Here is a 26839-nt window from a genome sequence, read left to right as displayed (position 1 = left end):
TATGTGACTCAAGATAAACTACAGTGCCTGTGTGCACTGTAATTAAGGATCATGTCAGCCAATGCAACAGTGGCTCATTCATGTGATTTTAATGGTTTATGGACAACAATGGAGCTCTGTAGCACGGAGAAACAAGGCTTTGGCTGCAGATACAGCACTTGTTATGAGGTTACATCCGCTGTTGGTTTTAGTATCTTCATGGAATGAATGGGATGTTAACAATAAGAAGAAAACAGATTCATTCTTTAACAGTACTTTGATGCAAGTTTGTGTTGCCTGTATGGTAGAAGTAGTCCAAACTTTTCAAAAGCTACACACAGGGGTGTTAAATAGGCTACATGTGGCATTTGATCTTTGACAGATGTATATTTAGTACATGAGGGTGTTGTCATAAAATGTCTCAATATGTGTGACTGCAGTGAATAAAGTCTCTTCCACAGATTTGTTTTTTTCGATTTGCCGGAAATAAGCAAGTGTGCGTGTGCCCTTTGTCGCTCAGGTGCGTCTCTACATGGACTGTGAGGAATACCACCGAGTGGCGTTCACCAAGAGCCCTCAGCCTCTGACCTTCGAGGCCAGCTCGGGGATCTTCGTAGGGAACGCTGGGGGTACGGGCCTGCCACGGTTTGTGGTGAGTCTGGATGGGACTGGATCCTACATAACTACTCTGCTTCTGTGCAAATCTGTGTGTTTTGCAGCACGCGCACATCGGGATTTTCACTGCCCTGCATCTCAGTTGTTAGCGAGAGCTGCTTTTCTGCGTTGTTGATTCCTCATTCTTGATGTCAGTGGGTTTGGATCAATGGGGTTGAGAGTAGATGTCAAAGCCATTGCGAGTCGCAAAAACAAACGTGGCGTTTGGGTGGTTGCCTATTGGCTATTCCTGCCTATTGGAGACATGAACACAATAGTCTTTATTGGCAGCTTTACGACCGGCACGGGAGACAGGGAATGGATGACCGCATGTGCTTATGAGCACTGCCTTATCCTGTGAGAGCTCATAAATGACAAACTGTATGTGATTTACATTTTTTGGGGGTCAATATAGCCGAGTCTCATCTTGAATGACTTACACTCGGTGCAACTGTGAGTGCGAATGCCAATTCTTTAATTGAAAAGAGTGGAATCAAACAATAGTACGGTTGTAAGATTGGAGGTTCCAATCCTATGCAATTGTTAAAAATATCCATGTGTGGTCATAATGAGGGTGTGTGATGAAGAAGTGCTGAGAAATGAGATCCAAAATAGTTTAGTGTATTGGGAACACCGTTAATTTATGTACTGCATGCATGGGATAAGGAAGTAGAGTTTATCTGAGCCAAGAAAATGTATGTAAAATGTACGAGTTTTCATTGTTGTCAAGATGTCAAATTTGAAGCCTTAACCCAGAATATAAAATATTAATAAGAGAAGAGCTTTGCGCATATTATGAAACATGCCAACAAATCTCTTTCTGAATAAATCAACTCGTGGCTGGGGGCTGAACTTGAACTTGATCTTTTAAACAAAAACCAGGCCTCTCCTCTGCTGCATTGCAACCTCTCTCCTCTTCTTCCCCTCTTGTTTGTAGTTACATAAGTTCATCTGACGGGCACACTGCAAGACGTTCCGTTTCCAGGACAGTGGAAAGAAGTTCTTATTGCTTTTTTCCCCCTCGTTAAGTTTTTATCAGAGGAATCTGAGGAGAGTTTCAAAGAAATCCAATGAGCCAAGGACGGAGAAAGTGTGTTTATTCAGCATTTTTTTGTTCCTGGAAAAATGTATCGAAGAGGTTCCTCTACTTATTGTGGTTTAAAACCATCACGAGGAGCTAAAGTCAATTCATTCTACCATCATTTAAAATCATATCAAAAATATTCTTCACCAGCAGAAGTGAACGCTTGATTTTAACAGTAATGTTTTCATCTTCTCAGAGGGTTGATCTCTTGGACTCATTTGTTTTTGACTGACTCCAGAGGATGACTTTTATTGACTTTATAGTGGCTTGGTGGGGTAGCAGAGATGCTGGACCTATAATAATGACAACAGGAAGTTGTTTTTTCCCATAGCAATATAGTTCAATTAAGTATTATTTAAATTAAAATTGAATTACCATCATCATTTCAACCCACGAGTCTTAGTTATTGACATTTTGTTAAAGCCTCGTGGGAACAACATAATTTTTGTTGCATCTTATTCAAATTTCAAATGTATCTGAAATAAAACCACTATAATAAAACCCCTTTGCTTTAAAGGAATATTAGGCAGATTTTTTTTGTTATTTGGAAAAGAGCGAAGCTAGATTCTTCCCCCTGTTTTCGGCCTTTATGCTAAGCTAATACAAGCTAATCACCTGCTGGCTCTAGGTCCATATTTGTAGAAGCGGAGTAGGGTAGTAGTACCTGCAGGGAGCCGACACCACGCTGCTGGAGGCTCAGTCTGGGATATTGTGGGCCCGCTGGAGGGAAGGGGGACACAGGAAAACCAGAACCAGGACTGGGTAGGGCAGGCTGTCAGACCCTGCTGCAGTAAAATGAGAGGTCTTCTAAAGGGAATCTGGTGCTCCTAAACACTGCTGCTTTCATCCACAGGGGGGGGGAGGAAGGAGCGTTTATCCCTCTCATAACAACAGCAGGAACCTCTATGAGAGAGAGAGAGAGAGAGAGAGAGAGAGAGAGAGAGAGAGAGAGAGGTCATGTAGGCTGGATCATAACACGCTGGAAGCTTTTACTGTCTGGCAGAAATCCCATCTATGGCCATCATAAGCTGGGTGACATCAGAGGCCCTCTAAAGCTTATTCTCTCCTATCTCTTGCTTAAAAGAACCATCTCTTTCAGTGCTCCCGTCTCTCCTCTCCTCCCTCTTTCCTCCCCTCTCAGACAAAGAGGACCCGTAGTGACTGTCGGTTTGCAGCTGCTCTCGGTGTTTGAACTGGCAGCTCCATCAGAGATCTTCCATCTCCTCCCAGGGAGGGCAATAACAGCCGCGCTGCAGCAGTAGCAGCTCTCTGCAGTAGCGCACTCACACACAGCTACACATGCTAGCAAATATACCGAAATACCTTCTCCCACACTGACTTATTCACTCATATTTTTGCTCTCCTCGGTTTCACTGAAACACACCCCATGCTGGGTGTGTGGCTGGCACCATCTGTCCGTGTCTGCGCTCGTGTGAAATAGAAAGAAAGCGCGCGTGTGTGCAAACCCTTTTTTTTGTATATTTCTGATTCTCCCTGTGCAACTGAACGATGCTTATGTTCAAGCTGTGTGCATGCGTGCTGAGTATTTCTTGGCACAGATTCAAGCATACCGATTTGGAGCTGTAGAAATGCTGGATGCAGCTTTTTTGGACGCACTATTTTGACTGTTTTGCAGAGTTGGCAATAAAATAGAGCTGCACAATTAATTCAAATTGTATCAAAATTGCAATATAGCCTACTGCAATTTTCAAATTTCAGGAGGAGAAACATTTGTTGAAGGAAAAATAGTGTATGAAACTAAAATATTCTCTCAGCACATCATCGGAGCTATTTTGTATGCGTTGTAGCTCGAGTTTGTGTCATAGTTTCATAACAGCATATTGAAATTATGAAAGTGGGCTGATGGCATCCACACACACACACACACACACTCACACACACACTTGGCCGGCACCATCGAAAGTGACCTGCTCTCTGTTGCTTTGGCAACAACACTTTCCTCAACATGGTGACTGTCAGTAACCGCAGACAGAGAACAGGACCTTAGAAGCACTTAACCTTTCTCTTAACCACCCCTGACATCTGAAAACTCCTGAATATCACGAGGACTCTGACCAGACTGCAAATTATACACAAACAATCTTCATTCATATCCAAGGCTGCCATCAAGGAGCTCGGATATGTTGAGTTACTTCACTTCTCACACAAAGGTCACTACTTTTTTGTCTGACCAAACCTCAAAGCCATCAGTATCTACCTTTACATGCACACTACTAAGGGCACAAAATTCCTTCTTCATATGTGACTGTGTGAAAGGACACAACGTGATTTTAGATCTCCTGTTAACCTTCATCGTGTGCGTGTTTGTGTCTGTGTTTTGAATGAAGAGACTTTGAAGAGCACGTTTGGGAGCAGTCATCTGTGTCATAGGCTTAGATGTGTGTGTGTGTGTGTGTGTGTGTGTGTGTGTGTGTGTGTGTGTGTGTGTATGTTAGCAAGCTTTTAAAGCATGCAACTCTAACAGCCTGGCACCGAGAAACCCTCCCACTGCCTTCAAGTGTTTACGTTCGTATAATTAAAAAAGTTTTACCAACCCATCATCTGAATCCTTCATACACAGGAACTCACATACTGAAAGGAGCAGACACGTTTGCGTGGCACATTCTTTGTTTATTTCAGATGTGTTGTTTACTGCACAAACAGATGTATCTGATTTGGTTGCTACCCCGACTCATATCCACCCGTTCCCTCTCTCTCTCTTGCTCTCTGTTCTTCCACTCCTTCTCTATTTGTCACTCCTTCACCACCATTACATTTCAGAGTCTGTGTGCTCCATTTCATTAAGAACAGGTGTTCGTCCCCTGGCCTGAACTCAATATCAATAAACTTGGCTGAAATTGCCTTTAGCGAGTCTTTACTGATCTAATAATGGGACAGGCGCACTGACTCTCACATCTGAAGGACCAATTGAATGTGTGCACACACTCATGCATGCACTAAGTAATTGGAAAAAAAATAATCTGGGGCCTTTTGTTTCATTGGCTTTCAACGGTTGCGTACATCAGATATTTCTACACTTGCTTCTCTCATAAACAGATTAAAGCATTTAGAACTTGTTGTGATCATTTATCAGAATAGTGACCCTGACAGACTTCTTCATGGTTACAAGCCAGTGATCGTAACAACCAATTTTAACCCTTTAATTGTCAGTTTGTCTACAAAATGCCAATATAGTTCTGACATTTTTTAAATTATTTTCTATATACCATATGCTAGGGGAAGTTTTTTTTCTTTGCACACTCTGGGATATGTCAATAATTAGCAGCAACATGGATTTTGAACACAGCGATGTCCCCTGTGGAAACCACGAAAATAGCATGTATTAGTCCCATAGGGCAAACAAGTCTAAAAAAATGGTTCAATCTGGTAGAAAATAGAAAAAAGTACAATTCTGAAGCCAGGACTCTAGACTTAAAGCTTTAAATAATAGAGTGCATGATTATGTAATGCTGTAATGGCTGTGGGATCAAACATTGTGGTTTTACTGCTTCAATTGAGACATTTTTAGCTGCAGAGTTTATTAAAAACGTATTATAGAAGCTGACATTGAACTTCCAAAATTAAAAAAAAAGAAAGAAAAAGAAACTTGCCAATTAACACAGGCAAAATTCATGAAAAATGTCAATTGGTTAACATCGCAACAGACTGGGTCTAATCCAGAAAGTGAAATAATAACCAACACAAACCTCTTGGGATTCACTTGCAGCTTCTGTATTAAGGAGGATCCGCCCATTAGTCTTTGCCTGTTTAACCGTACACACGTCAGTGCTTCAACATTGATAAACGGTTGAAGTGATAAAGTGTCAAAGTGTTAACTTAACTACAGGTCCTTTGTTGAGCCATAGACATGAACAGCTGTCCGACAGCTGTTACCAGAATCAAAGATGGTCCAGCATTTCTAAACAGAGGGTCTTTCTTTGGACACTACACAGGTGTACTGTCTTATGTTACGATTTGAGTCTTAACACACAAAATGAATATTAATTAAAACATGTTATGCTGATGATATTTGTCGGCTAAAATGATTGTATTTCGAACGTGAATCCACATCCATACTGTAATATGGTGATTTAAGATTGATGGGGAAATGGTCTTTGTAGGGCGGACAGTTTGAATCAGCGTGAGACACCTGTTTCACTGCCAGATGTTTGTGAACGTCCATTTGAGTGTGCGTGTCACTGTGTGCTGTTGTGTATGCGCTGGATAATGTGTGGGGTAACGGTGGAGGGGGAGATGGATAAACTCTTACGCTGAGAGATGGAGGCTGCGTGGGAAATCTCTGAGCTTTAATAAAATGTAATGACACTGAGTGAATTGAAATCACCACGCAACATAACACTCTCTCCTCTTTCCCTCTCCAGGGCTCCATCCAGCAGCTGGTGTTGAAGTCGGATCCCACGGCCCCAGATGACCAGTGTGAGGAGGACGATCCTTATGTGAGTGCGCACACACACACACACACACACACACACACACACACACACACACACACACACACACACACACACACACACAAAGAGTCTGTAAGAAGGGAAGTTCCTGTTGCCTCAGCAGCCCAAACATGTTCAACGTGGAACTATTCCTCCCTCTACTGGTGGAAACAGTGCACTACAGTAAACCATGTGCACAGAAGTATGTGGACAGTCCTGTCTCTATACTCGTGTGTATTTAGTTCTCCATTTATTACACATTATGTATACTGTATATACACAGTATACTCATATCCACATCTTTCAGACTATTATATTTCTTTTTTACATCACCAATAAACACATTTGAACCCACTTGACTGCTTTTCTGCACTTCTGGAGATGCTACAGTGCATTGTGTTGTCTCAATACCGATACTCATAAAGCTTCCACAGACACCTGACCTCAATCCCGTCTAATTTCATAGTGTTTGTCTTTCAAAGTCCTCCATATTAATTAGCGGTGTCGTTGCAATGTCTCATCATGGTTTGAATCATTAGCTGATATTTTAATGTGAGGATAAACATCTCAGATGTGCATGCATTTTGTCAACAGCCTACTGTTTGGATTTGCTAAAAATAAATGATATTTGTTCTATATATTCGGCTTTCCTGTTTTCTCTGTCTAACATTGTTCGGAGCATTAACCACCTGAGATATCCAGTGTTTCTGAAGTTAAAGTTGAGCTATGTTCAGTTTAATGACAGAAACTGTGGGAACCAAGTGTTTTTTTATTCAATGAAGGAAAATGCATTTTTGGCTTGTCTCCTCGTTCAGTTTTCTCCCCCTGCAGCTCGACCTCAGATCATATTTGTCCGTTGAAGAGCGTTTAATCGTTTCTCTCTTTCTCTACGTTCATCTTCTGACTCCGCTTTTCTCCGCTCTCATTCTCTCTCCAGGCCTCTGGATACGGGAGCGGTGATGACGCGTATGAAGACATTGAGGGAGTAGACGAAGTGAAGAAGATTGTGGAGGAGAGAGAGTACACATTGGTGACTGCACACACACACACACACACACACGCACACACACTTTCTCTCGGTCTGTCCCATTTAGCTGCGTTGGACCCGGACCAAAGAAAGCAGCTCTTATACTTGCCGGGCTGGTGGAGACTGGAACATGGTGATATGTGCTGCTCCCTGCCAGCTCTGTGCTCTCTGAACAAATAAAAGAAGAATGCAAGAGAAGAGAGGCAGGGGATGGAAAGAGTACTAGAGTATTTTACTTAAAGAAAGAGTTCCACGTTTTGGAAAGTTTGTCCTTTCTCTTTCTTGCTCAGAGTTGTGTGAAAAAGATTCCACTCCTCCCCAACTGTGTAGAGAAATGTGATTATCCCAGCTTTACTTTTAACATTGGAGTTGTTTCAGGTTTGATACAGTAGCCCTCGTATTCAGGACATGAGATTTAAACACACTAAAAAAATACCCAGTAAAATAATTTGGACATAGAAGAAGAACTGAGAACAGCAGGACGTTTTTTAACCAGGTTTTCTTATAATACATTAATTCTGTTCTCATTACTTTAAGGTTCATTGTAACTGATGATAATAATAATAATAATGTAATAATAATAATGTAAAATGATGAAATATCCGGAGATGGTTGTCTCACTCTGAGAGTCTTATAGTGTTACTTACAACCCTATACTCTTTGCAAGAAAGCAGATAAGTTAATTATTACTTTAAGGATAAAAACACTTCAACATGTCATCCTGTAGAAAGCAGACTCAAAAGTCACAATAATCTTCCTGACTCTGCCTCACCAGCAGAACTGAAGCCACCGTTTCCTCTTTAATTCTTGTCCAAATAATACAACACCCCATTTAAACTTTACTGAAGTACAATGATTTTAGACTGTACTCTTTATTTGCAGTAAGAAGTACTTAAGTTACTTCCCACTGCTGAAGAGAAATCCAACTCATAAGTCCTCTTATTACTGACTTTTGGTAAACGCAGCGTGTCATTTCTCGCACTATTTTACAGTTTCCCCTTTTGTGACTTTTTTGAAACAATGTCCTCCTCGACCACATGGGAACAGTCAGAAGACAGTTTCAACAAACCCAACGCTCTGCAGGAAAGAAAAGATTGATTGCTTATTCATTGCCACTTATTTCCATGGATATTTCATAAACAGGGCAGCAGGCTTTTCTGGGGCAGGAGGTCAGGATGCTTCATCACCACAGCAGATCTTGTAAAAATGCTGCAGAAATACTGTTGCAGTAATGCAGCGCTGTGAGCCAGCTTGTGTGGAGTGTTGCTTTCCGTCTGACACTGTAGTTGGATCTGGTCTAAGGGAAAATATCTCCCACCATCTGCGGCAAACAACTCCCTTCGCTTTTGTCTCCCCTGAGCAACTGTGTTCATGAATAAATCAAAAAGTTAAAATCTAAAATATTCAGACATGCTAGGCTCGTTAATCTCCTCATTTTCTGCGTGGCTTTTACATAAAAACATGCTGAATGACATGTCATTTTTTCCAGCCCCTCCCGGATCTGGACCCCACTTACGGCACCCCAGTCCGAGCTCCGCCCACTGAGATGTCGCTCAGGGATGATGATGGTGATGATGACGTAGACATAGAGGCGCCTTCTGGACAGGAAGTGGAGATGACCACAGTAAGAGGTAAAAAAAAAAAAAAAAAAAACACAATTCTTGTTTTTGAATTATTGTTTTTATTATTATTGAATTATTATTTGGTGGAAGCAAACTCTAGATCTTTGCCTTTTTTATTTCTTTGGGGTACTAAACCAAAGACTTACCGTATCCTCTGTCACATACATGCACACAAGCATGTATTTTATATGTGTGTGCTGACATGGAATTAATGCCGTAATACACGAACATGGCTTGTATTTCCCAAATTAGCCAGCAGATGGTGCTGGAAGAGTCTCTCTTTTTCTCTCCTCTGACAGGCCCGAAATTATGATTATCTTAATAGGTCATGTAATCATGCAAATAAAGTGCCATTGTATTGTAAACATATGTATACATATTTTTTTTCTTTCTTCATGGGCTCACTTTGTGTCTTTGTTGCAGAGAAATCAGTTCAGGGTGCTCCAGACTCTGTATTTGACACTGTAAGTAGTGATTTTCTTCATAATTGAGATGACGATGCAATGCACAGCACAGCACATATTAAAGATTTTGAGTAATACATGTATTGCTGCGTCGCTGTGTTCCAGTGAATGAATGAGTCACTCAGAGTTTATTCAACGTTCAGCCCCTCCAGGTGTCTCCAGGACCGAAAGGGGAGCAAGGGGAGCCAGGTCCAGCCGGTCCTCCAGGACCGCCCGGGCCTCCAGGACAAGGCTCAGGAGATGGTGAGGGAGGGGAGCCGGGACCCCGCGGTCCACAAGGACCACGGGGACCTACAGGTCCACCTGGGCTTTCTGGGAAAGACGGACAGACTGTGAGTTTTATTTGCGATACTCAAAACAATCTACTTCCAAACAGAAACTGTTTAAAGAACATCATACAAATAATTTAGCACACTCTGTTATTTAGGTCAGTCTGACAGATCAAAAGATAAAATGATGGATTAGTTTTCTATTCTTGTCTTTTCTCCAGGGAGGCAAAGGTGGAACTGGTGTCCCAGTAAGTAAAGTCTTTCTTATAGGTCCATTTCTTTAGTGGGGAAAATTGATGCAGGAATAAGTCCTTTTTCAAAATAACGTAACTACAGTATATACATATTATCTGATGCTAGCTGCTGATGCAGCACATTGCAGTCACAGTCTTATGGCACTAGATTGGGGTCACAGATCAAGTTACGGTCTTGGCCTCATTCCTGATATCACTGTCTGTATCAAAGCTGCTTTCCCTTCTTACAACTGGAGACAACATGGCCTCTGATACGGTGAGATCTCATGTAGCGTTGAGCACAGCTGTTACTGTCTTTTTCCCAGGGAGCAACTGGGATTCCAGGATTCCCAGGACTACAGGGAGAGCCTGGTCCTATGGGGGAAAAGGTAAACAATACTCCCACTGTAATAGCATGATACCTGGACCTGAATATGAACAGAATGTAACTACCTATAAGACACTCCACTGCTGTGTGAATCATCACATACTTACATAACAAGCCAGTGTATAAATCAGTAATGAATCATTAAACGTCCCGTTGCTGTCTCCTTCAGGGTGATCGTGGTGTTGGACTACCAGGTCCTCCAGGCCCTCCTGGACCTGCAAGTCGACCAAGCAAGTCTTCCACGTTCCCGGTTGGTTATTAAGCCATTTCTTTTCCCAAACATGTCTTGGTCCAAGTAAAATCTGCTGTTCTGCACTTTATTAATGACACTTGATTGAGAAATGATCGTTTAAGTCCAGCCCCAGGCTGAAGTACAGTTATATTGGGCTGCAGTGGGGATAAAAACCAAAGCCAAAATCCATAATGTTTTTATTCATAGACCTTTGTTTTATCTGTATGAGCATCTGTCATGGAGCATCTTTCCAGGTGCACCAACACTACGTTCTGTTGTCTTTGCTGCTATTGAATTTAGAGATAGTTAAACATTGCAGATGGTCTCTCAGCCATTTCATAATCCTGTTGTTTTTCATTCTTCGTCATGCTGATGCCTGGTTGGCTGAAGCATTTAATTATGAATCTCGTGTGAACATATCTCAAATTATGAACACGACTGGATTGTAATATGAAGCATTGAGACATGAAACCCTTCACTTGATTTGACCGGATTTGATTTGACCAGTCTGAATGTAGTCACTGTAACTGGTCATATGTTATGTGTTATATGATATGTTATGTGTTCTTTAGGAGGGGTCAGGATTTGAAGACTTTGACAGTGATGCCGAGTTCATCAGGGTAAGTGAACCTTGTTTTCTCTCTCTGTGACATGAGTAAATATTTAGCATGTTTACACTACAGCACACCCGCTAACATAGGACCATTAACTACAGAGGTACATGGAAGGTGCGTTCTAAAACTTTTCCCCTTTGTGTGACCGAGATATGTCTTTTTGCTCCATTAGGGGCCTCCAGGGCCTCCCGGCCTCCCGGGACAGCCAGGGCCCCCAGGAGGCCCATCGGAAGACTTCTTTCCTGGACCACCTGGGGTCCCTGGAAGAAATGGGAAGGATGGAGAGAAGGGTGAACCTGGACTGCCTGTAAGTTAAACATTCTTTTCTTCCTATTTTTCATGTACATTTCAATCAATAAGAGCAACACACAAACATACTCCTCCATAATGTCGACTCTTCTGTGTTGTATCATCTGTTAATTGTACTTCAGTAAAGCCATGTAGTGCCACAGCTAAATGTCTCTTTTGACTGGTTTTCGTCTTTTCAATCATTTGTAATTGCATTTGATTTGTTTGAAAGGTGCAATATCAATATAACCTGACTGAGGCCAATCCTTAGTGAACTGCTGACCCAACTTCTGTTTTCAGGGGATTGAAGAGTGGTTTAGTGGCTCTGGTTCTGGGTCTGGTTCTGGTTCAGGGTCTGGTCAGGTATTAACCATTGGTCCCATAAGATCCAAGGGACTGGAAAGACAGTATTTCCCCCAACTACATTTGAAAACCCATGTTCATGTACTGCTTTCCTGCCATTGCTTGCTGTACAGTGTTGATTAAAAACACGTCAAGTATCCTCTAGCTACAGAAACAGCACTTAGGCAGAAACTACTGTAAGAGCTTCTGAACATGGTGTGAGCTGCAGCATCTGTTGGGGGAAATGTGTCTTTTGTCTTTAAAATGCCAGAAGCTTTTGCTAACTGTGTGAATGGACTGCTCGCATGTTTACAACCCTTTCTGCTGTTAAGTGCATATAAGGTTTATTCGCTTCAGTCCCCGTTAGCCCATTAGCTTCATTCAATATGTTGATGAATGATGACCAACAATGTAATAACCCATGCCAACTGTGCAGTGAATGTACAGAGCTGACTCCCATCTGGAATAGATAGATATGCATCTAATATCTGAAATTTGAATATAGTCACGTCACTCTTGCAGGGAGTTGATGGAAACGATGGGGATCCAGGACCTGCTGGGGAGAACGGAGACACGGTGAGGCTGATGAATATTAGTTTGCAACACAGAATGCATCATCACAATATAGTGCTCCTCTGGACTGACATGCATCGACCTGCAGTTTAAACAGCCTCATATACGTGAATGTGCAGCACACCGACCGTTTTTGTGACTTAGTCTGAGCTCTCTCTGATTTCCCTTGAGCAGGCCTCTTAGTGCTCCGTTAGCAAAAACAATTACACACAAACTGGATAAGCACCTAACACGAAGAGCCGAGCTCCTAATGAGACGACCCCGTGGACTAATGAAGCTAAGGGGCTCGAGTGTGAACAAGTCTGTGTTGCAATAGCTGCTCTGCCTGTGATTTTAATGCATTTCATCTGTTGAACAGGGAGAGCGTGGTGCAGGCGGGCAAACAGGAGCAAAGGTAACATATTGATTATGTCATCCTTGACTGGACAGTGAAGCCCCAATACTGATATTATCACTCGTTGTATTGCTTCTTTACATTTGACCCAAAGTGGTATTTGTACTCTACATTACATTCACCCTGTACGCTAAGTCTCTACTCTTTAGTTTCCAGCCCTGTGTTTTTATTTAAGTAACCCTTTTTTCTCCTTTTATCAATACCCATATCACCATCTCCCCCTTCACCCTCACACTTTTCATTAATTTATTGGTTTATCTGATTTCGTCATCATTTTGATCTCATCCCTTGCAGGGAGATCAGGGCCCTCCAGGGTTTCCAGGCTCAGAGGGACCAGAGGGCCAGCCTGGTCCCAGGGGTTCATCTGGCCCCCCTGGGCCCCCAGGTCCTCCTGGGAGAGGCTTCACCATGGGCTTTGAGGTACGGTCTGTTTCACCACTTCATGAACGGTGTACTTACAGAAAAAGCTAAACCTGTCACATTGCCATAAATGATATCATGAGGAATTAGGGTGGCGTGGTGATTTCCTGGATTTTATTGCAACTGTTTTTTGGGAAACAAAAATATCTTATACACTCACAATTTGATCCTTATGAATATCTTTTTGTCAAATTATTTTGTAGGACTTGGAAGGATCTGGGATGCAGGGTGGTTTTGGAGATGCTCTGTCCAGAGGCCCACAGGTACAACTGCATTGAGTGTGGTTAGCATAAAGAGAATTCTGCACCATAATATTTTGCTTTCATAATATCAATCATCAGTGTAATTTCATCAAACCATCACTTCTATTCTTGTGGCGTCCAGATAAATGTACTTGTATTTGTTACACAGGGTCCTCCAGGAACCCCCGGACTTGAAGGACCCAAGGTGAGATATTTACATGTCTGTGATACTCACAGTATTGCTGTCGTCAGTGCTCTGAAAGCTGATTATGTTGTTATATGCGGGTAAAGACTTGGTTTTAATGTTAGGGTTAGAGTTATAGTTAAGATAGGCAGACAGAAAAGGAACTCTTTATGTGACTGACACCACTAAACCACTTTCTCCCTCTTTGCCTCTCATAGGGAAAAGATGGTTTAGACGGCTCCCCGGGAAAGCCGGGGATAAAGGTGAGTCTGCTGTCATGTCCTGTTACGCTTATTGAGACGTCAGGTTTATCTCAGCACAAGCTGCTGGCCCGAGCTTCGTCAATGTCTTGAACTCTTAGGTCACAGTGGACAGCTGTAGAGCGAAAGGCCAGCGAGGTGCTCTGGAGAGCAGAGACACTGTGACCAAGTTCACGACCTCCCCGGTTGTGGTTGTTGTCGGATCTGACCTGAGATCCTCATGTAACCTTCCTGCAGAAACGAAGCATCACACTGCAGGTTATCTCATAACAGCGATGTGTGTGATTGATTACTGTTTCTCTGCGGGGTCTGTAGGGGGAGGCAGGTGTTACAGGACGACCCGGGTTTCCAGGACTGGAGGGACTTAAAGGGGAAGAGGTCAGTAAATGGACTAATAGATACATGAACAGATAAAGGATTTCAGGAAAATGTCAGATTTTATGAATGGTTCAGACTGATTTTTACTGGCTCTATTGTGACTTTTGGTGGAACAGAAAAGTGGATTTAAAATGTGTTGATGGATGCTCTTCCTAATTTAAAACACATATACATTTCCACTTTTAATGTATCATTCTCAACTATACAAAGACAAGCTAAAGAACAATGATGTATTTGGAATAAGGATGTATCAGTGAAAGATACTGGTGCTAGTAACTGAGTGTCTTATCTTGTGTCATCTACAGGGACCAAAGGGGAACACAGGAGATCTAGGACAAAAGGTAAAACCTCATGTGACATGGACAAACTCACATGTGGACCCACGCACAGAGTATGTGCGTTCAGTTCTGTTGCCATTTACTATTAGGCTCAAATGTCAAACGGGTTTTTTTTTCAGGGAGAGAAGGGACGGGATGGGCTCAGTCTACCCGGCCCTCCAGGACCAGCTGGACCAGCAGGACCCATTATCAACCTCCAGGATGTAAGTAGCACCTGAGCTCAACCACTCAAGACCAGGCTTACTTACAGTGGGCTGTAAAGGGAGAGTCCAGTGTTGCTGTTTGCGTGTAACAAGAGTTTGATTCCATTGACAACATTCTCCTTCTGCCAACAATCCAGCTTCTACTGAACGATACAGATGGTGCCTTCAACTTCTCAGGGATCTCTGAAGCTCAGGGACGCGCTGTAAGTATCAAATAACAAAAGCTTCAATCAGAACACCAAGTGATCTTGGAGACACAACAACAGCATAGCACATGACTCAAAAAGAGTATACAAACATGGCTATGACAACATGTAGAGAAATTATCTTAGATTTTGGAGTAATTTGTATTACCTAAATGTTTGCAGGGACCACAGGGTCCAAAGGGAGACAGTGGGTTACCAGGAGTTCAAGGACCTCGAGGACTGAAAGTAAGTGGGACATGCATGTGTTGTCTCTGATCATACGTAATATACATTAGCAGACTGAATAGACCAAACAAACATGATGTGTACAAATACGTTGCCTTTCCGTGTCTACATATGGTTTGTTGACATGTGTGTATGCACGCAGGGTGAAAGGGGTGAGTCAGGACTTGCCATCGCAGCACAGGGATCCATCGCATCAGGCCTGGCTGGACCCAAAGGACTCAAGGTTATTTTTGTTTTCACCTCTGTATTTTTTGAAACTTTCGGGATCCAGATCATCATAAAACCACTCGTACGAACAGATTCATCCTTAAGTGGCACGATTTAGGAGAACTTCTCGTGTTTTGAATTTCCTCTTGAGTGCAAACAGAATTTAAGAGTTACAGTTACACAAATATCCAAAGTTAGGAGCGCTTGCTGAATCTGATGTGGCACACTCGTATGATCCCACCTTATGGGCAAAAAAGAACATGAAAACGTTCTTGCATGAGGTCCATAGTTGTTTTGCATGAACTCACTGGGGATATTTAGTGTGTGCACGTTCTTCAGGATTTAAATATCTGTTTAAAACATTTCATTGGGACTTTACAAATCAGTTTAAATGTACATTTGGTTGCAGGGAGATAACGGTGCATCCGGACCTGCTGGACTTACAGTAAGTAACTAATAATTTCACCTTTCAGGTTCTGTGACACGAGTAACTTTAATTGCAGCCACTGCTTTGGATGAAGGTGCAATGAATGCATTTAAGAATCATGTCACTCACTTTGTTTTGTTCCCAACAGGGGCCTACCGGACCACCAGGACCCAAAGGAGAATTTGGTTTTCCTGGTAGACCTGTAAGCACCAGATTAGAAATATATATGTTCTATGTTCCTTTCAATGGAGAATGTTTTGTCTTCAGCATTAACAAAAAACAAAGCTTCTCAACCCATAGTTACAATACACCAGCTGTTTGCATTAAATGAAGTCACACATTTTACCCACCTCCCCACCTCCCCCTGTGGGAATCATGCTTTTGGTTGATGTTTGTCTGTGTGTGTGTAGGGACGTCCAGGCCTGATGGGACCAAAAGGAGAGAGTGGAGACTCTGCAGCCCTGCCGGTGAGTCACACACCTGAGCTGAATTAAGAGCATGTGAAAAGACTGTAGAAGTTTGTATGTGTAAAACAATACAAAAGATACTGGTTTACAACTTGCAAATGAAACGTGCAGTGATTGAGTAGTAGAATATGATTGAGTTGATATTGCTTTTAGTTGTATAGCACCTTGTTTTCCCCTTTTCTCTTTCTTTCTTCCATGTTCATGTATTTTCTTTTCTTCCCCGGTTGTTCCTTTAGGGACCTCCTGGCCCCCCGGGGCTGCCAGGCCGTCCAGGAATATTCAACTGCCCGAAAGGAGTAAGCACACACCCATTCATCAACACACGGCTCTGACACAATTCTCATGGAGTGTGTTTTGTTTATGTGCTCACTGTCCTCTCCCTTCCCCTGGTTTCTGAAGACCGTGTTCCCCATCCCTCCCAGACCCCACTGCAAAATGCCTGTAAGTTCCCGTCTCTGCAACCCTGTGTTTTACTACACATGCCTGAGAATTTAACTTTTTTCATGTATTCATTTCCTTTCTAATGACAAGTCTAATATAATCTGTCATCCTCCTTCTTTGTCTATATTCTAAATCATATATAAAAAACGACACACCGGAGTCTACGAGAGATGCCGTTTCATTACCTTTAGCACATGATAAAATCATAATAGTCGACATGATTAAACTACTTTTTCTACCGGCCTTTAGAGTGAAGGCGAAGCTGCATCCTAAGTGGCCATCCATCTTCATTGAACCTCAGTTCCCTCCACAACCTCATCATTTTATTTATGGATCTAATTATCTCTCTGCTGAGCCCACTCAGACATCTCTCCTCATCACAGACTCCCCTAATTATCTGTCTCCTCTCACACATCTCCCCTCTTTTATTCTTCTGTACACACACACGGTGCATGTAGCTCTGTTCAACACTGCTGCTGCCTAACCTTGTATCACTCAGAACTGTTCCAGGATGGTTCTAAAATATTCCTGCATGCTGCATGTCCAGTCTGGAAAGGTGAAGGCTGTGTGCCAATCCAGAAAGGAGGTAGTACTAAAATCACATCCACAGTTTCATTTGCATGTTGAGGATGATATTAACGAGACCAATTGGAGGATTTAATATTTTTCAGAATGGAATCGAGTATGACAAGTCTTCCTTTCTTGGATGATTAGCCTGATATTGATGTATGATTTCTAAATTCAGTCATCACGACTGCTGTTAATATGTTTGTGCTCCATTATTTCAGCTTAATCCCAATGGAACCATTGCAGTTGGTAGGTTGGGTCACCTCTTTTGTTTGCCATGAATTATAAAACCTGAAGTCTGTTTTCAACACTTTTGCAGGTCGATTTGAAAGAAAACTCATAAAACATAATTGCAATACACGCAGTTTTTTAAACTTTTAAAATAAATCGCTGCGTAGGCAAGTCATCAAATGTAAAGACGAGCAATTCGATTTAAGTTTGGCTTTTTGTCTCCAAGGTGACTGTCAGACGGGACCGAAAGGGGAGAGGGGAGAGCAAGGTCTTCCTGGGATCCCTGCGCCGCCAAGTGAGTCAACACTCAGCTCTTCAATATTTAGAAAGTGAAAAATGTAAATGCCATCAAAGAGAAAAAGATAATCTATGATGAAAAGGAAAACTATGGTACAAAACAAATCTATAAAGTGTGTTTTGATGAGCAAATTCAAAGGCCTGATTTTATCTGCAGGAGGACATTTAAACTTGTATTTTCTCTTTACTTCCTCAAAATCATTAGTTAATTCTCCCACCTGTTTTCTCTGTTCTAGACTCTTTTCTTCCCAGGGGAGGCTGGGTAAGTTTCATATGGAGGTTTTATATTTTTTAGTGCTTTTAGTGCAGACTAACCCTTCAAGTCTTGTGTGGTTTTGTCTGTGCCATGTAATCACAGGGGGCAAGAGGTGAGCAGGGCACTAAAGGAGAGAAGGGAGACGAGGGGGAGGCAGGGTTGCCTGGGCAAGCAGGTAACGCCGGAAGACCAGGGCCTGTGGTGAGTCAAGATTACATGGATATTTTTATTTTGTCTTAGTCGTTTGTCTAATGTCCTTGTTAGTTTTTATTTGATTCAAGAGATTAACAGATTAACGCTGTTCCTGACGCATTTCAGGGACCCAAAGGGGAGTCAGTGCTCGGTCCACCAGGCCACCCTGGGGTGCCAGGTTCACCGGGTATTCCAGGCTATGGCAGACCAGGACCGGTCGGCGCTCCTGGGCCGCCGGGGCCTCCCGGACCTTCTGAGTCAGCCTCGAGATACGGCTCAGGTACAATTCATCACTCACTTATCTCATACAGTTACAGCAAAATGTTATCCTTTATAGAAATCATGGTTTACATATCATTCCTGTAACTGATGAGATGATACAAAATGTAATAAGGAGCTTGCGTGAAAGTTGCTGACATTTTTGTTATGGCAGCTTTGACCATTGCCGGCCCGCCTGGACCTGCTGGACCTGCTGGACCTGCTGGACCTTCGAGTAACTCGGCATCTGTAAGTGAACCTGTTCCCTTCTGGCCATGTTGTGGAACTACATACAAATGATACACCAGCAAGCTATGAACATTTGTATGACGACACACCAGATCAGTATCATAACAATATCAACACTTCCAGAGGTAAAGTTTTTCTCCTCTTTATTCGTTCCTCAGCTGAAAACATTTGCTTCCCGTGAGAGTATGATGCAGCACACCGCCAGGGATGCAGAGGGGACTCTGATGTACGTCACGGCCACAGGAAGTCTCTTCCTCAAGGTCTCCCAGGGATGGAAAGAGATACAGGTACTGGCTTGGGCTCGTCTTATGTATTTATAGGTTTGGTAAATCTGACACCTGAAAAATGAAGATGCAGCATACAGCTGCTAGTAAATGTTTAAAATGTAATGCGCGTATGTCAGAGGTTGACTGATGGTGTAACAGCAGTTTAATTGCTTTTCTGTTGATTACTTTGACGTTTTCATGGTCAGCGTTGCATTGAGTGAGTTTTCTGATTCACTGGCTGTAAATCAGCACTCCAACATCACCACTGGCTTCTGGGAACATTTTTGAAGGCCAATCGGTCTCTCTATTCGAGAAGACGATCAATGATTATTCAACAAGGGTACAGCAATATTTGACGAAATGCTCTTCATTGCTGAGAACAAGGTTGTAAAAGGGAAATAATCCCACAGTCCTAAAAAATCAGTGAATCACATGATTATTCATGAACTTAAAGACTGCGTATGCAATGTAACAAACAAACTGGTTGTTGGGACATATTGTTTTTTGTTGTTGTACATCCAACACATTTAATGTAAAGACAACATGAGGTCAAATAACACAACATAATCCATCCGATTTACAGTCAGTTTTGTCTCCACAGCTCAGCAGTCTGATCTACCTCTCCAATAACATTGTTCCACAAGATGAGGTACTTATTTTTATGGCTTTTTGTTCAGTAAAAAAAAAAGTTATTGTTCTATGCAGTATTTAATCCATTTAACATCTCTTTTCAACTATTTATTTAGCCCCGGGCTTCATATCAGATAAGAGGAGACACGATGGAAAGAATACGTTCAGTCAACGAAAGGGTGAGTGTCAACAAGTTTGTGTTATTTTAAATATTTTAAATCGCTTGATCGCTTGATTTGGGGTTAGAATATTCAATATTCTGCCACATTGAATTTGCAGAGGAATGCTACGAAACATTATTGATTATTATGTAACACATGATTCTATGAAACATTTAGGACATTTAATATACATGGTTATCTCCACCAGGGGGATTGTGCGATCGGCCAATTGTATGCATTCTTGATGGAGTGAGAGAGTGAGGGAGGGATAGAGTGAGGGAGGGATAGAGTGAGGGAGTGAATGAGTTTGTGTGTGAGTTTCTGAGTAAGTGAGTGACTGTGCACCTCTGTGTCTGTACACAGCTAATTTCACATTCTGCTGCAGCAAACTGCATAATATTTTTGTGTGGGTGGTTTATGTACGTTCATGTACGTTATCAGTGCAGACTACCCGTTGCAGGGGTCACTCAAGACAAAATATTCCGGATTCTTACTCGCATCCTAGAGTGGACTAACACCGATCTGTTGCCTCCTCTCCCTCCAGCTCACCCTCGTGGCCTTGAACCAGCCCCACTCAGGCGACATGATGGGGCTCGACGTAGCCGACCGGATGTGTTACGAGCAAGCCAAGGCGATGGGTTTGGCTCCAAACTACCGCGCCTTCATTTCTTCCCACAGGCAGGACCTGGTCCACGTGGTCTATCCCAGTCTCCGGGAAACTCTGCCAGTTACCAACCTCAGGGTGAGTCCGCTCTCCTGCTTTTTATCACTCAGGAATCCTCAACGTACAAAGAACTTCTGGCTGCATCCAACCCACTATGTGTCTTCTTTTAGGGGGACGTGATGTTTAGGAACTGGCGGTCAATTTTCAACGGCGACGGTGGGCCATTGGATGCCAGGATACCAATCTACTCATTCGACGGCCGAGATGTTTTAGCTGACCCCTTCTGGTCAGTTAACTTGATTGACTTACTACTTATTTGTTTGTGTCTGTCTGTCTGTTGTTATTCTGTTATTTCCTGTCATGTTGATATTCTCTGTCATCCACTTGTCAGGCCTCAGAAGAGTATCTGGCACGGCTCCACCAGCGGGGGTCTCCGGGTGGTGGACAAACACTGTGAGACGTGGCGAGCGGACCACATGTCTGTCATGGGCCAGTCATCGAGCCTGACCTCAGGTCTGCTCCTGGGCCAGCAGACGAGGAGCTGTTCCAACCAGCACATCGTTCTTTGCATCGAGACCCACAAAAACCTTTAAACCCCCCCCCATACCACTCCACCATGCCAGCCACCGTAAACGTTAAACACTCGGGGAAAACATTTGGTGCTACGTGTAGCATTTTGTGGTTTTAAAAACAGAGGACCACATTTAACGCAATTTCTTTGATGTTACAGTACAAATTGCTCTACTCCCTTTTCTGACATCCCTCCGTGTTATTTCTGAGGAGCGAGAATATTGTTAAGAGGCGGTAACAAAGTCTTGACAACAGCCAAGATAAAATCCTGGAAGGTAAACTAACATAAATTCAATACGTTCTTTCCTGTTGTGAAGCAATCCGGAAGATTTCTTCTTTTATTCAACCTGGTGGCACATAATGTAAAATGCAACATTGAGGCTTATGGAGGCTGCCAGTCTCCTCGGCAGCAGTTGTACATGTCCATGACAATAATGCTAACATCTCAAAGAGAATGTAGTAATGATTCATTAATGGTAAAATGATACACGAAGCACCTTTAACCTTTACTCAAAGAAAGTTGACTCATTTGCAACAAGACGCATCTGTGTCATTTCACAAGAATCAAACAAAGCAGCACAAATGGCTTTTCACCACATCGTCACCGAGGTGTTTTGTGCTTTGTTGTATGAGACTGAAGATGCAACGGCTGCAGGAGTCTGCGCCTGTCCTTAAACGTGGCAGTTTTTCTTGGGGATTTCCAAAGACTTTTATGATGGAAGTATAAATAAATGGCTACTGTCGCTGTTTTGTTTACAGGTTGTCATGGAGAGTGTTTTAAAAGTTTGTAGAGTTGTTTTAAGGGCAAGAAATCTGTTTGCGTAACTTACATAGTCCCTCGTCCAACAGTGGGAAGACCAGACAACCAGTGTTGCCACCAAAGTCATTTTTGATGCACTGTACTTTATTTTGAAAAAAACATTTTCTAGTTTGTGTTGTAGCTTTTCATACATCTTGGTGATCTCACATCTTAGCAGCTCTTTCTCTCAATAGGATATTTAATTTAAATTCAATGATTTATTTATACCGTCACAGCACATAACATGAAATCAGATGATTAAAGTTAAGAATGTAATTTTAGTTTTTTTGTTTGTCAAATGACTGTTTCTTCTCAATTTTTGCCTCTTTTCTATCTTTTTGTACAGTTTTTTTTTTTTTTTACGTTTCTAGATTTCTGGATAATGGTGACAGCAGTCAAAATTAAATTCCCCCTAATGTAGTGATACAATTCAAAAGCTAAATATTTTCATCCTGAAAAAATAAGAATACCAGAAAAAGAAATTCCAAGGGGGAAAAGTCACATGTTTTTGTGTAAATATTGGTGCTTTGATGAATAAAGTTTTCTCTTTTCATAATCTGCTCTTGTTTCATTCTCAATTCAGTGCAGAAAAAAACCTCAAATACCTCTGACTGTAATAGAACAGTTTACTGTTTGTTCTGCTGGACCAAGTTGGCCCGAAAGATTATTTTTGCGATTATTTGGTTACAGAGAATTATGCCCACAGACGTTCTGAGCCAGAACTTTTTCAGCTGAAAAGTAACGTGAATAAATTGTCTCAAACCTATCTTTGGTATTTTCTTTGCTGCAATTTTGTGACACTTGGAGTTGGAATGTATTATTTTAAAATTAAAATAAACGTTTTTTGGATTTAGTTTTTACATATTTCTTCCTACAGCCTAAACCAAGCATTTCACAAATTATTTTAAAAACTTCATTTTAATTATCACCACATAATATATTATACATAACATGTTTGCATCTCGGTGGTTAATTATCCGTGTATTTCTGGAAAAACGAAATATATATATAATCTAGGGAGTTGGCGCCAAATGGAAAGCTTTTATTTTGAATGAAGCAGCCCGGAAGTGATGTAATCAACCCTGTAACAGTTTGAATGGAGACAGGCTACCTGCGTGCTCAGGTGCTACTTCTACAAACAAACAATGTTGTTATTCTTTTGCGTTTCTCTCGCGTGTCTGTTTTATTCTTCAGCCAAGCGAAATGACAGCCCGTTATCGGTAAGTGTACACGTTATTCACTGCAACACAACCCGGATGTCGGGATAGTCTCAGGTGAGTCGACTCAAGTCCCAGGTGCACGACACCAAAGTAAAAAAAAAAAACCCATGGCTGACCTTACAAACCGGTGCTTCTTTGGCATTTGTACACACAGTTGAACTCTCGGCTGCAGCCTCCAACTCCTAACTCCCAGGGATAGATTAGCATGTGCACTTCCATTTGTGTGTAACGTGCATGCGCATTGCATCACAATAGAAAAAAACACTTTTTTTCTATTTAAATCCAATGTGCTACCATAGCTTCTGTAAAACAGTCTATGTGATTCTCAATGGCCCGCTCACCCTTTTCTAATTCACAATGATAATAATTTAATTGACAATTTTACTTTTAATTTCAATAATGCACAATAATGTTTGTTTATTAACTGGCCCCTGGCCTCATACCGTTTTGTAGAAGTGGCCCCCAGGCAAAGGCAGTTGCCCTTATTATCATTGTTTAAGGTTAGAAAGTGACTCTTTGCTTAGGCTACAGACCTAACTGGTTGTGTTTTTCTTTCAAAAGGAATACTGGCTCAAGAAATTCTTTCCCCTAAACCAAATCAAACGGCTTACATTGCCGCCTCTTATGTCAAGTTCCTGGAGTCGGGAGGAGCGAGGGTTGTGCCTGTCATGTGAGTTATCATCCAACTATCTGCTGTCATTCCCCCAGTACAGGAGCCTCCAGTTAATATCCCGATGCTGTGATCACACCAAACGCAAAGCCGGTGATGCACCAAATCCGGTGTTGACAGATCTCATTCATTTCTATGGAGAGCTGACCAGTCGCCTTGTCTAAATTGGCATAATCGTGACTCAACTTTATACAATAGATTTTCTTCGCGTTTGGTTGCGAACACAGCAGGCTGTTTATGCAGCAGTTCTTGAACTGAAACTTTTAACCTCCTCTTTTTATGTCTCCAGGCTTAGTCAGACACTGGAGGAGTACAAGAGACTGTTCAACTCCATAAACGGGTAAACGTGCTACAACATAGTCACCGATTCAGCTGTCAAAGATGGCGGAAGTGTGTTCCAGAATGAATAATGATGCGATATATGTATGTGGTCTTTTATAAATGACCACATTTCAGGAATCTGCTGACTGCTCGGTATGTGTCAGAAAAGTACAAATGTACAGTGGTGGACTAAACAGCAGAAACCATATAAGGCCATTAAATGCTCAGTATTTTAACCGTATGGACATTATGGCAGTTTTTTTTCAAGCATTTTTAAATGCTAAGGTGTTTCTGTTATATTGTCCACCCCCCCTGTATGATTTCTTTCTTTGAGTCATGACTCCGTTGTTGTTAACAGGATCCTTTTCCCAGGAGGAAGGGCCAGCATCATCTCCTCTAGGTACCAAAGAGCCGCACAGATCTTTTATGAGCTCGCAGTCGAGGTAAAAGTGTAAAATATTAGGTTTCTAGGTTTCAGTGCGTTTGTGCTGGATTTATGCTGCAGACTGTATGTGATGTTTCAGGCAAACGAGAGGGGCGACTATTTCCCTGTGTGGGGCACCTGTCTTGGATTTCAGCAGCTGTTATATTTCACAAGTGTAAAATCGACGCTGTCGTATACCAATACGAGTGGTGTGACGTTGCCTCTGAGCTTCACTGATGGTATCGCTTTGTCTTTATACTGATGAATACAGTTACATTCAGGTCTGAAAATCTTAGTTTATTTTACCAAAATGACCAGAACTAGTTGTTTACAATGCCTAAATGTAAAAATGATTTATTTTCATCCATGGTTTAAACATTACAATTAGATTAGCAAATGAGCTGAATAGGTTAAAAGGCCACGTTTGCGTTGTTGTAATATTAACACAGTCACAGTATAATATGAACATTAGTTTATTACTTCCATCAGTTTCCATATCAACCACCATTAAAAATGGACCATCTTTATATCAACCTCTTTAAATATGTTCTGAAATTGTGTATTTGTTGACAAATGCAACGTGTTATCAACAACAAATAATATTGTTATGACCCATTTGCAGAAACCAAAGGCAGCAGACTGTTCAAAGGCTTCCCCGCTGAACTCATGGAAGATCTGGCTTCTGAGTCGCTGACGGAACACTCTCACAAGTTTGGTTTGGCAGTGTCGGTACGTCAGTCTCTGCTATTATAATGAGAAAACATTACCCACACACCAAGTATAATGAGTGTGGAGTGCAGGAGCCACAGCACGGGTACCCCATCATTGCTGGAGTAATGTGAATTATGAGCCTTTATTCCTTTTAGAACATAAAGAGCAGTGAAAGGGAAAATCGGGCACTGTGGAACCGGGTGCTTTGTCGCTAACCTCTGTCTGTTTCTTTCATTAACACAAATGAGGAGCTGAAGAAGTTTGACAAAGTTATCTCCACGAATACGGATGGAACGACAGAGTTTGTGTCAACGTTTGAAGGTAGGTACAATTCAGTATCGCTTAATCAGTACAAGTTTAAAGCAAAAGAACTCCGGAGGTAACTTTTGTTTGTGAATGAGTACTTTCTCTTCCCTTACCTCTCGGCAGCATATGATTACCCATTTTATGGGACGCAGTGGCATCCGGAGAAAAATGTATTCGAATGGCGGAATCCTTTCATTCCACACTCTCCATCAGCAGTAAAGACCACCTTCTACATGGCTGAATTCTTTGTCAGTGAAGGTATGAACACAGCATTATTTATGGTTCCCTAATTACAGAGTCAGTAATTGCATCATAGAGCCTTATTGATCTGTAAATCATTTGTGTCTCCTTACAGCCAGAAAGAGCTTTCATAGATTCAGATCTGAGGAGGAGGAGGAGGAGGAGGAGGAGGAGGAGGAGGAGGAGAGAAAAGCGCTGATATACAACTACAAGCCTGTTCACACTCGGCCCCAAAGCCCCTTTGAGCAAATGTATCTATTCTGATGATTGTCTGCTGAGCGGCTTTTCCTTTTTAAGGATTCTAGGATCATTTATTGTCATTATGCAACACAGGGTTGCACAAGAAAATGCAGTTGTAGTCCATTTGTTACACAAGAAAAAAAACGACAACACTTATAAATACAGGAAGGCATCTTTTGAATTTGCATCATTTTTAACAGCCTACTTGCTGTCTCAATCTCTCGTCTCATGAATGTTTTCACATCATTCGATGTCGCTCCATCTGTTGAATCTTCAACCAAACAAGTAGTGAAATGGAAGTAAGCTCTTGTAGCTGCCTTTTTAAGTTAAGTGATCAATGTAGCTTTTTATTTTATGTCATTTGTATTTTTTCTGTTTTATTATTTTCATGGTTATTTGTCTTTTTTGTTGTTTTGTTTGTTCTTTGTTAGTTTGTTTGCTGTCTGACGGGTCTAGTTTTTGTATCTGTGTATGATGTTGGTGTGGTTTGACAAATAAAAACTTAAATGAGAAAAACAACCAAGCTAGTGAACATAGTGGATCATTTAGCTCCTTTAGTAGCCAGAATATTTCTCTCGGGGACCAAAACAGAGCTGAAAAGAAAGTCATTAGTATTTCATGGTTGACCAGAAACATGACTCCAAATGATTGATAATGTTACCGTGTGTCTGCTAGACTTGTAAATAGACAATTTAACATGTTACAACTTAATGCAGTGAAAATCAATTATCAGCTTTGAAATTCACAATAGGAACACTGAATATAACACGCAGGGAATAGTGTTTCTTTTTAGAGTAAAATGATAACATTTGGACAGTTGGACGGCAGTTTGAATCCATGGTAGCTGCTATTATCTGTGAAGGAGCAACGGCCAAAGGGTAAAGGTTTTGTAAACAGATCTTGAAACATGTTTTCCTTCCAAAGGGCATGAAAACGACACACTTCTAAAACAAAA

General features: G+C 41.7%; 2 protein-coding genes across 3 annotated transcripts in view; both read left to right on the top strand.

Annotated features, from left to right (window-relative positions):
• Nucleotides 1–22444, top strand: part of LOC116385011 (collagen alpha-1(XVIII) chain-like) — a 50803-nt gene extending 28359 nt beyond the window's left edge. For both annotated transcript variants that reach the window (XM_031850164.1, XM_031850165.1), the window contains 40 exons: nucleotides 500–631; nucleotides 6100–6174; nucleotides 7106–7198; nucleotides 8685–8826; nucleotides 9241–9281; nucleotides 9425–9613; nucleotides 9772–9798; nucleotides 10110–10172; nucleotides 10341–10421; nucleotides 10976–11023; nucleotides 11190–11324; nucleotides 12170–12223; nucleotides 12579–12614; nucleotides 12909–13034; nucleotides 13238–13297; nucleotides 13446–13481; nucleotides 13679–13723; nucleotides 14036–14098; nucleotides 14404–14439; nucleotides 14556–14639; nucleotides 14777–14842; nucleotides 15008–15070; nucleotides 15213–15293; nucleotides 15687–15722; nucleotides 15853–15906; nucleotides 16115–16171; nucleotides 16408–16467; nucleotides 16571–16612; nucleotides 17401–17428; nucleotides 17637–17705; nucleotides 17944–17969; nucleotides 18066–18164; nucleotides 18282–18435; nucleotides 18589–18662; nucleotides 18821–18949; nucleotides 19530–19577; nucleotides 19675–19737; nucleotides 20264–20461; nucleotides 20554–20669; nucleotides 20775–22444. In XM_031850164.1, the coding sequence (XP_031706024.1) occupies nucleotides 500–631; nucleotides 6100–6174; nucleotides 7106–7198; nucleotides 8685–8826; nucleotides 9241–9281; nucleotides 9425–9613; nucleotides 9772–9798; nucleotides 10110–10172; nucleotides 10341–10421; nucleotides 10976–11023; nucleotides 11190–11324; nucleotides 12170–12223; nucleotides 12579–12614; nucleotides 12909–13034; nucleotides 13238–13297; nucleotides 13446–13481; nucleotides 13679–13723; nucleotides 14036–14098; nucleotides 14404–14439; nucleotides 14556–14639; nucleotides 14777–14842; nucleotides 15008–15070; nucleotides 15213–15293; nucleotides 15687–15722; nucleotides 15853–15906; nucleotides 16115–16171; nucleotides 16408–16467; nucleotides 16571–16612; nucleotides 17401–17428; nucleotides 17637–17705; nucleotides 17944–17969; nucleotides 18066–18164; nucleotides 18282–18435; nucleotides 18589–18662; nucleotides 18821–18949; nucleotides 19530–19577; nucleotides 19675–19737; nucleotides 20264–20461; nucleotides 20554–20669; nucleotides 20775–20976 (3231 nt within the window). In that variant the 3' untranslated portion in view covers nucleotides 20977–22444. The remainder of the gene's footprint in view (nucleotides 1–499; nucleotides 632–6099; nucleotides 6175–7105; nucleotides 7199–8684; nucleotides 8827–9240; nucleotides 9282–9424; nucleotides 9614–9771; nucleotides 9799–10109; nucleotides 10173–10340; nucleotides 10422–10975; nucleotides 11024–11189; nucleotides 11325–12169; nucleotides 12224–12578; nucleotides 12615–12908; nucleotides 13035–13237; nucleotides 13298–13445; nucleotides 13482–13678; nucleotides 13724–14035; nucleotides 14099–14403; nucleotides 14440–14555; nucleotides 14640–14776; nucleotides 14843–15007; nucleotides 15071–15212; nucleotides 15294–15686; nucleotides 15723–15852; nucleotides 15907–16114; nucleotides 16172–16407; nucleotides 16468–16570; nucleotides 16613–17400; nucleotides 17429–17636; nucleotides 17706–17943; nucleotides 17970–18065; nucleotides 18165–18281; nucleotides 18436–18588; nucleotides 18663–18820; nucleotides 18950–19529; nucleotides 19578–19674; nucleotides 19738–20263; nucleotides 20462–20553; nucleotides 20670–20774) is intronic.
• Nucleotides 22445–22863: 419 nt separating this feature from the next.
• On the top strand, nucleotides 22864–25908 carry ggh (gamma-glutamyl hydrolase (conjugase, folylpolygammaglutamyl hydrolase)). The gene is made up of 9 exons (XM_031849972.1): nucleotides 22864–22976; nucleotides 23534–23642; nucleotides 23932–23982; nucleotides 24322–24406; nucleotides 24488–24626; nucleotides 25010–25117; nucleotides 25330–25419; nucleotides 25528–25662; nucleotides 25760–25908. Exons 1-9 carry the CDS (start codon nucleotides 22898–22900, stop codon nucleotides 25906–25908), a joined length of 945 nt encoding a protein of 314 aa, XP_031705832.1. The 5' UTR covers nucleotides 22864–22897.
• The last annotated feature ends 931 nt before the right edge of the window (nucleotides 25909–26839 follow it).

This window comes from Anarrhichthys ocellatus, unplaced genomic scaffold (assembly GCF_004355925.1).
Source record: "Anarrhichthys ocellatus isolate YVR2014 unplaced genomic scaffold, GSC_Weel_1.0 scaffold10, whole genome shotgun sequence".
NCBI lineage: Eukaryota > Metazoa > Chordata > Actinopteri > Perciformes > Anarhichadidae > Anarrhichthys > Anarrhichthys ocellatus.
This window is presented reverse-complemented; position numbering and strand designations above follow the sequence as displayed.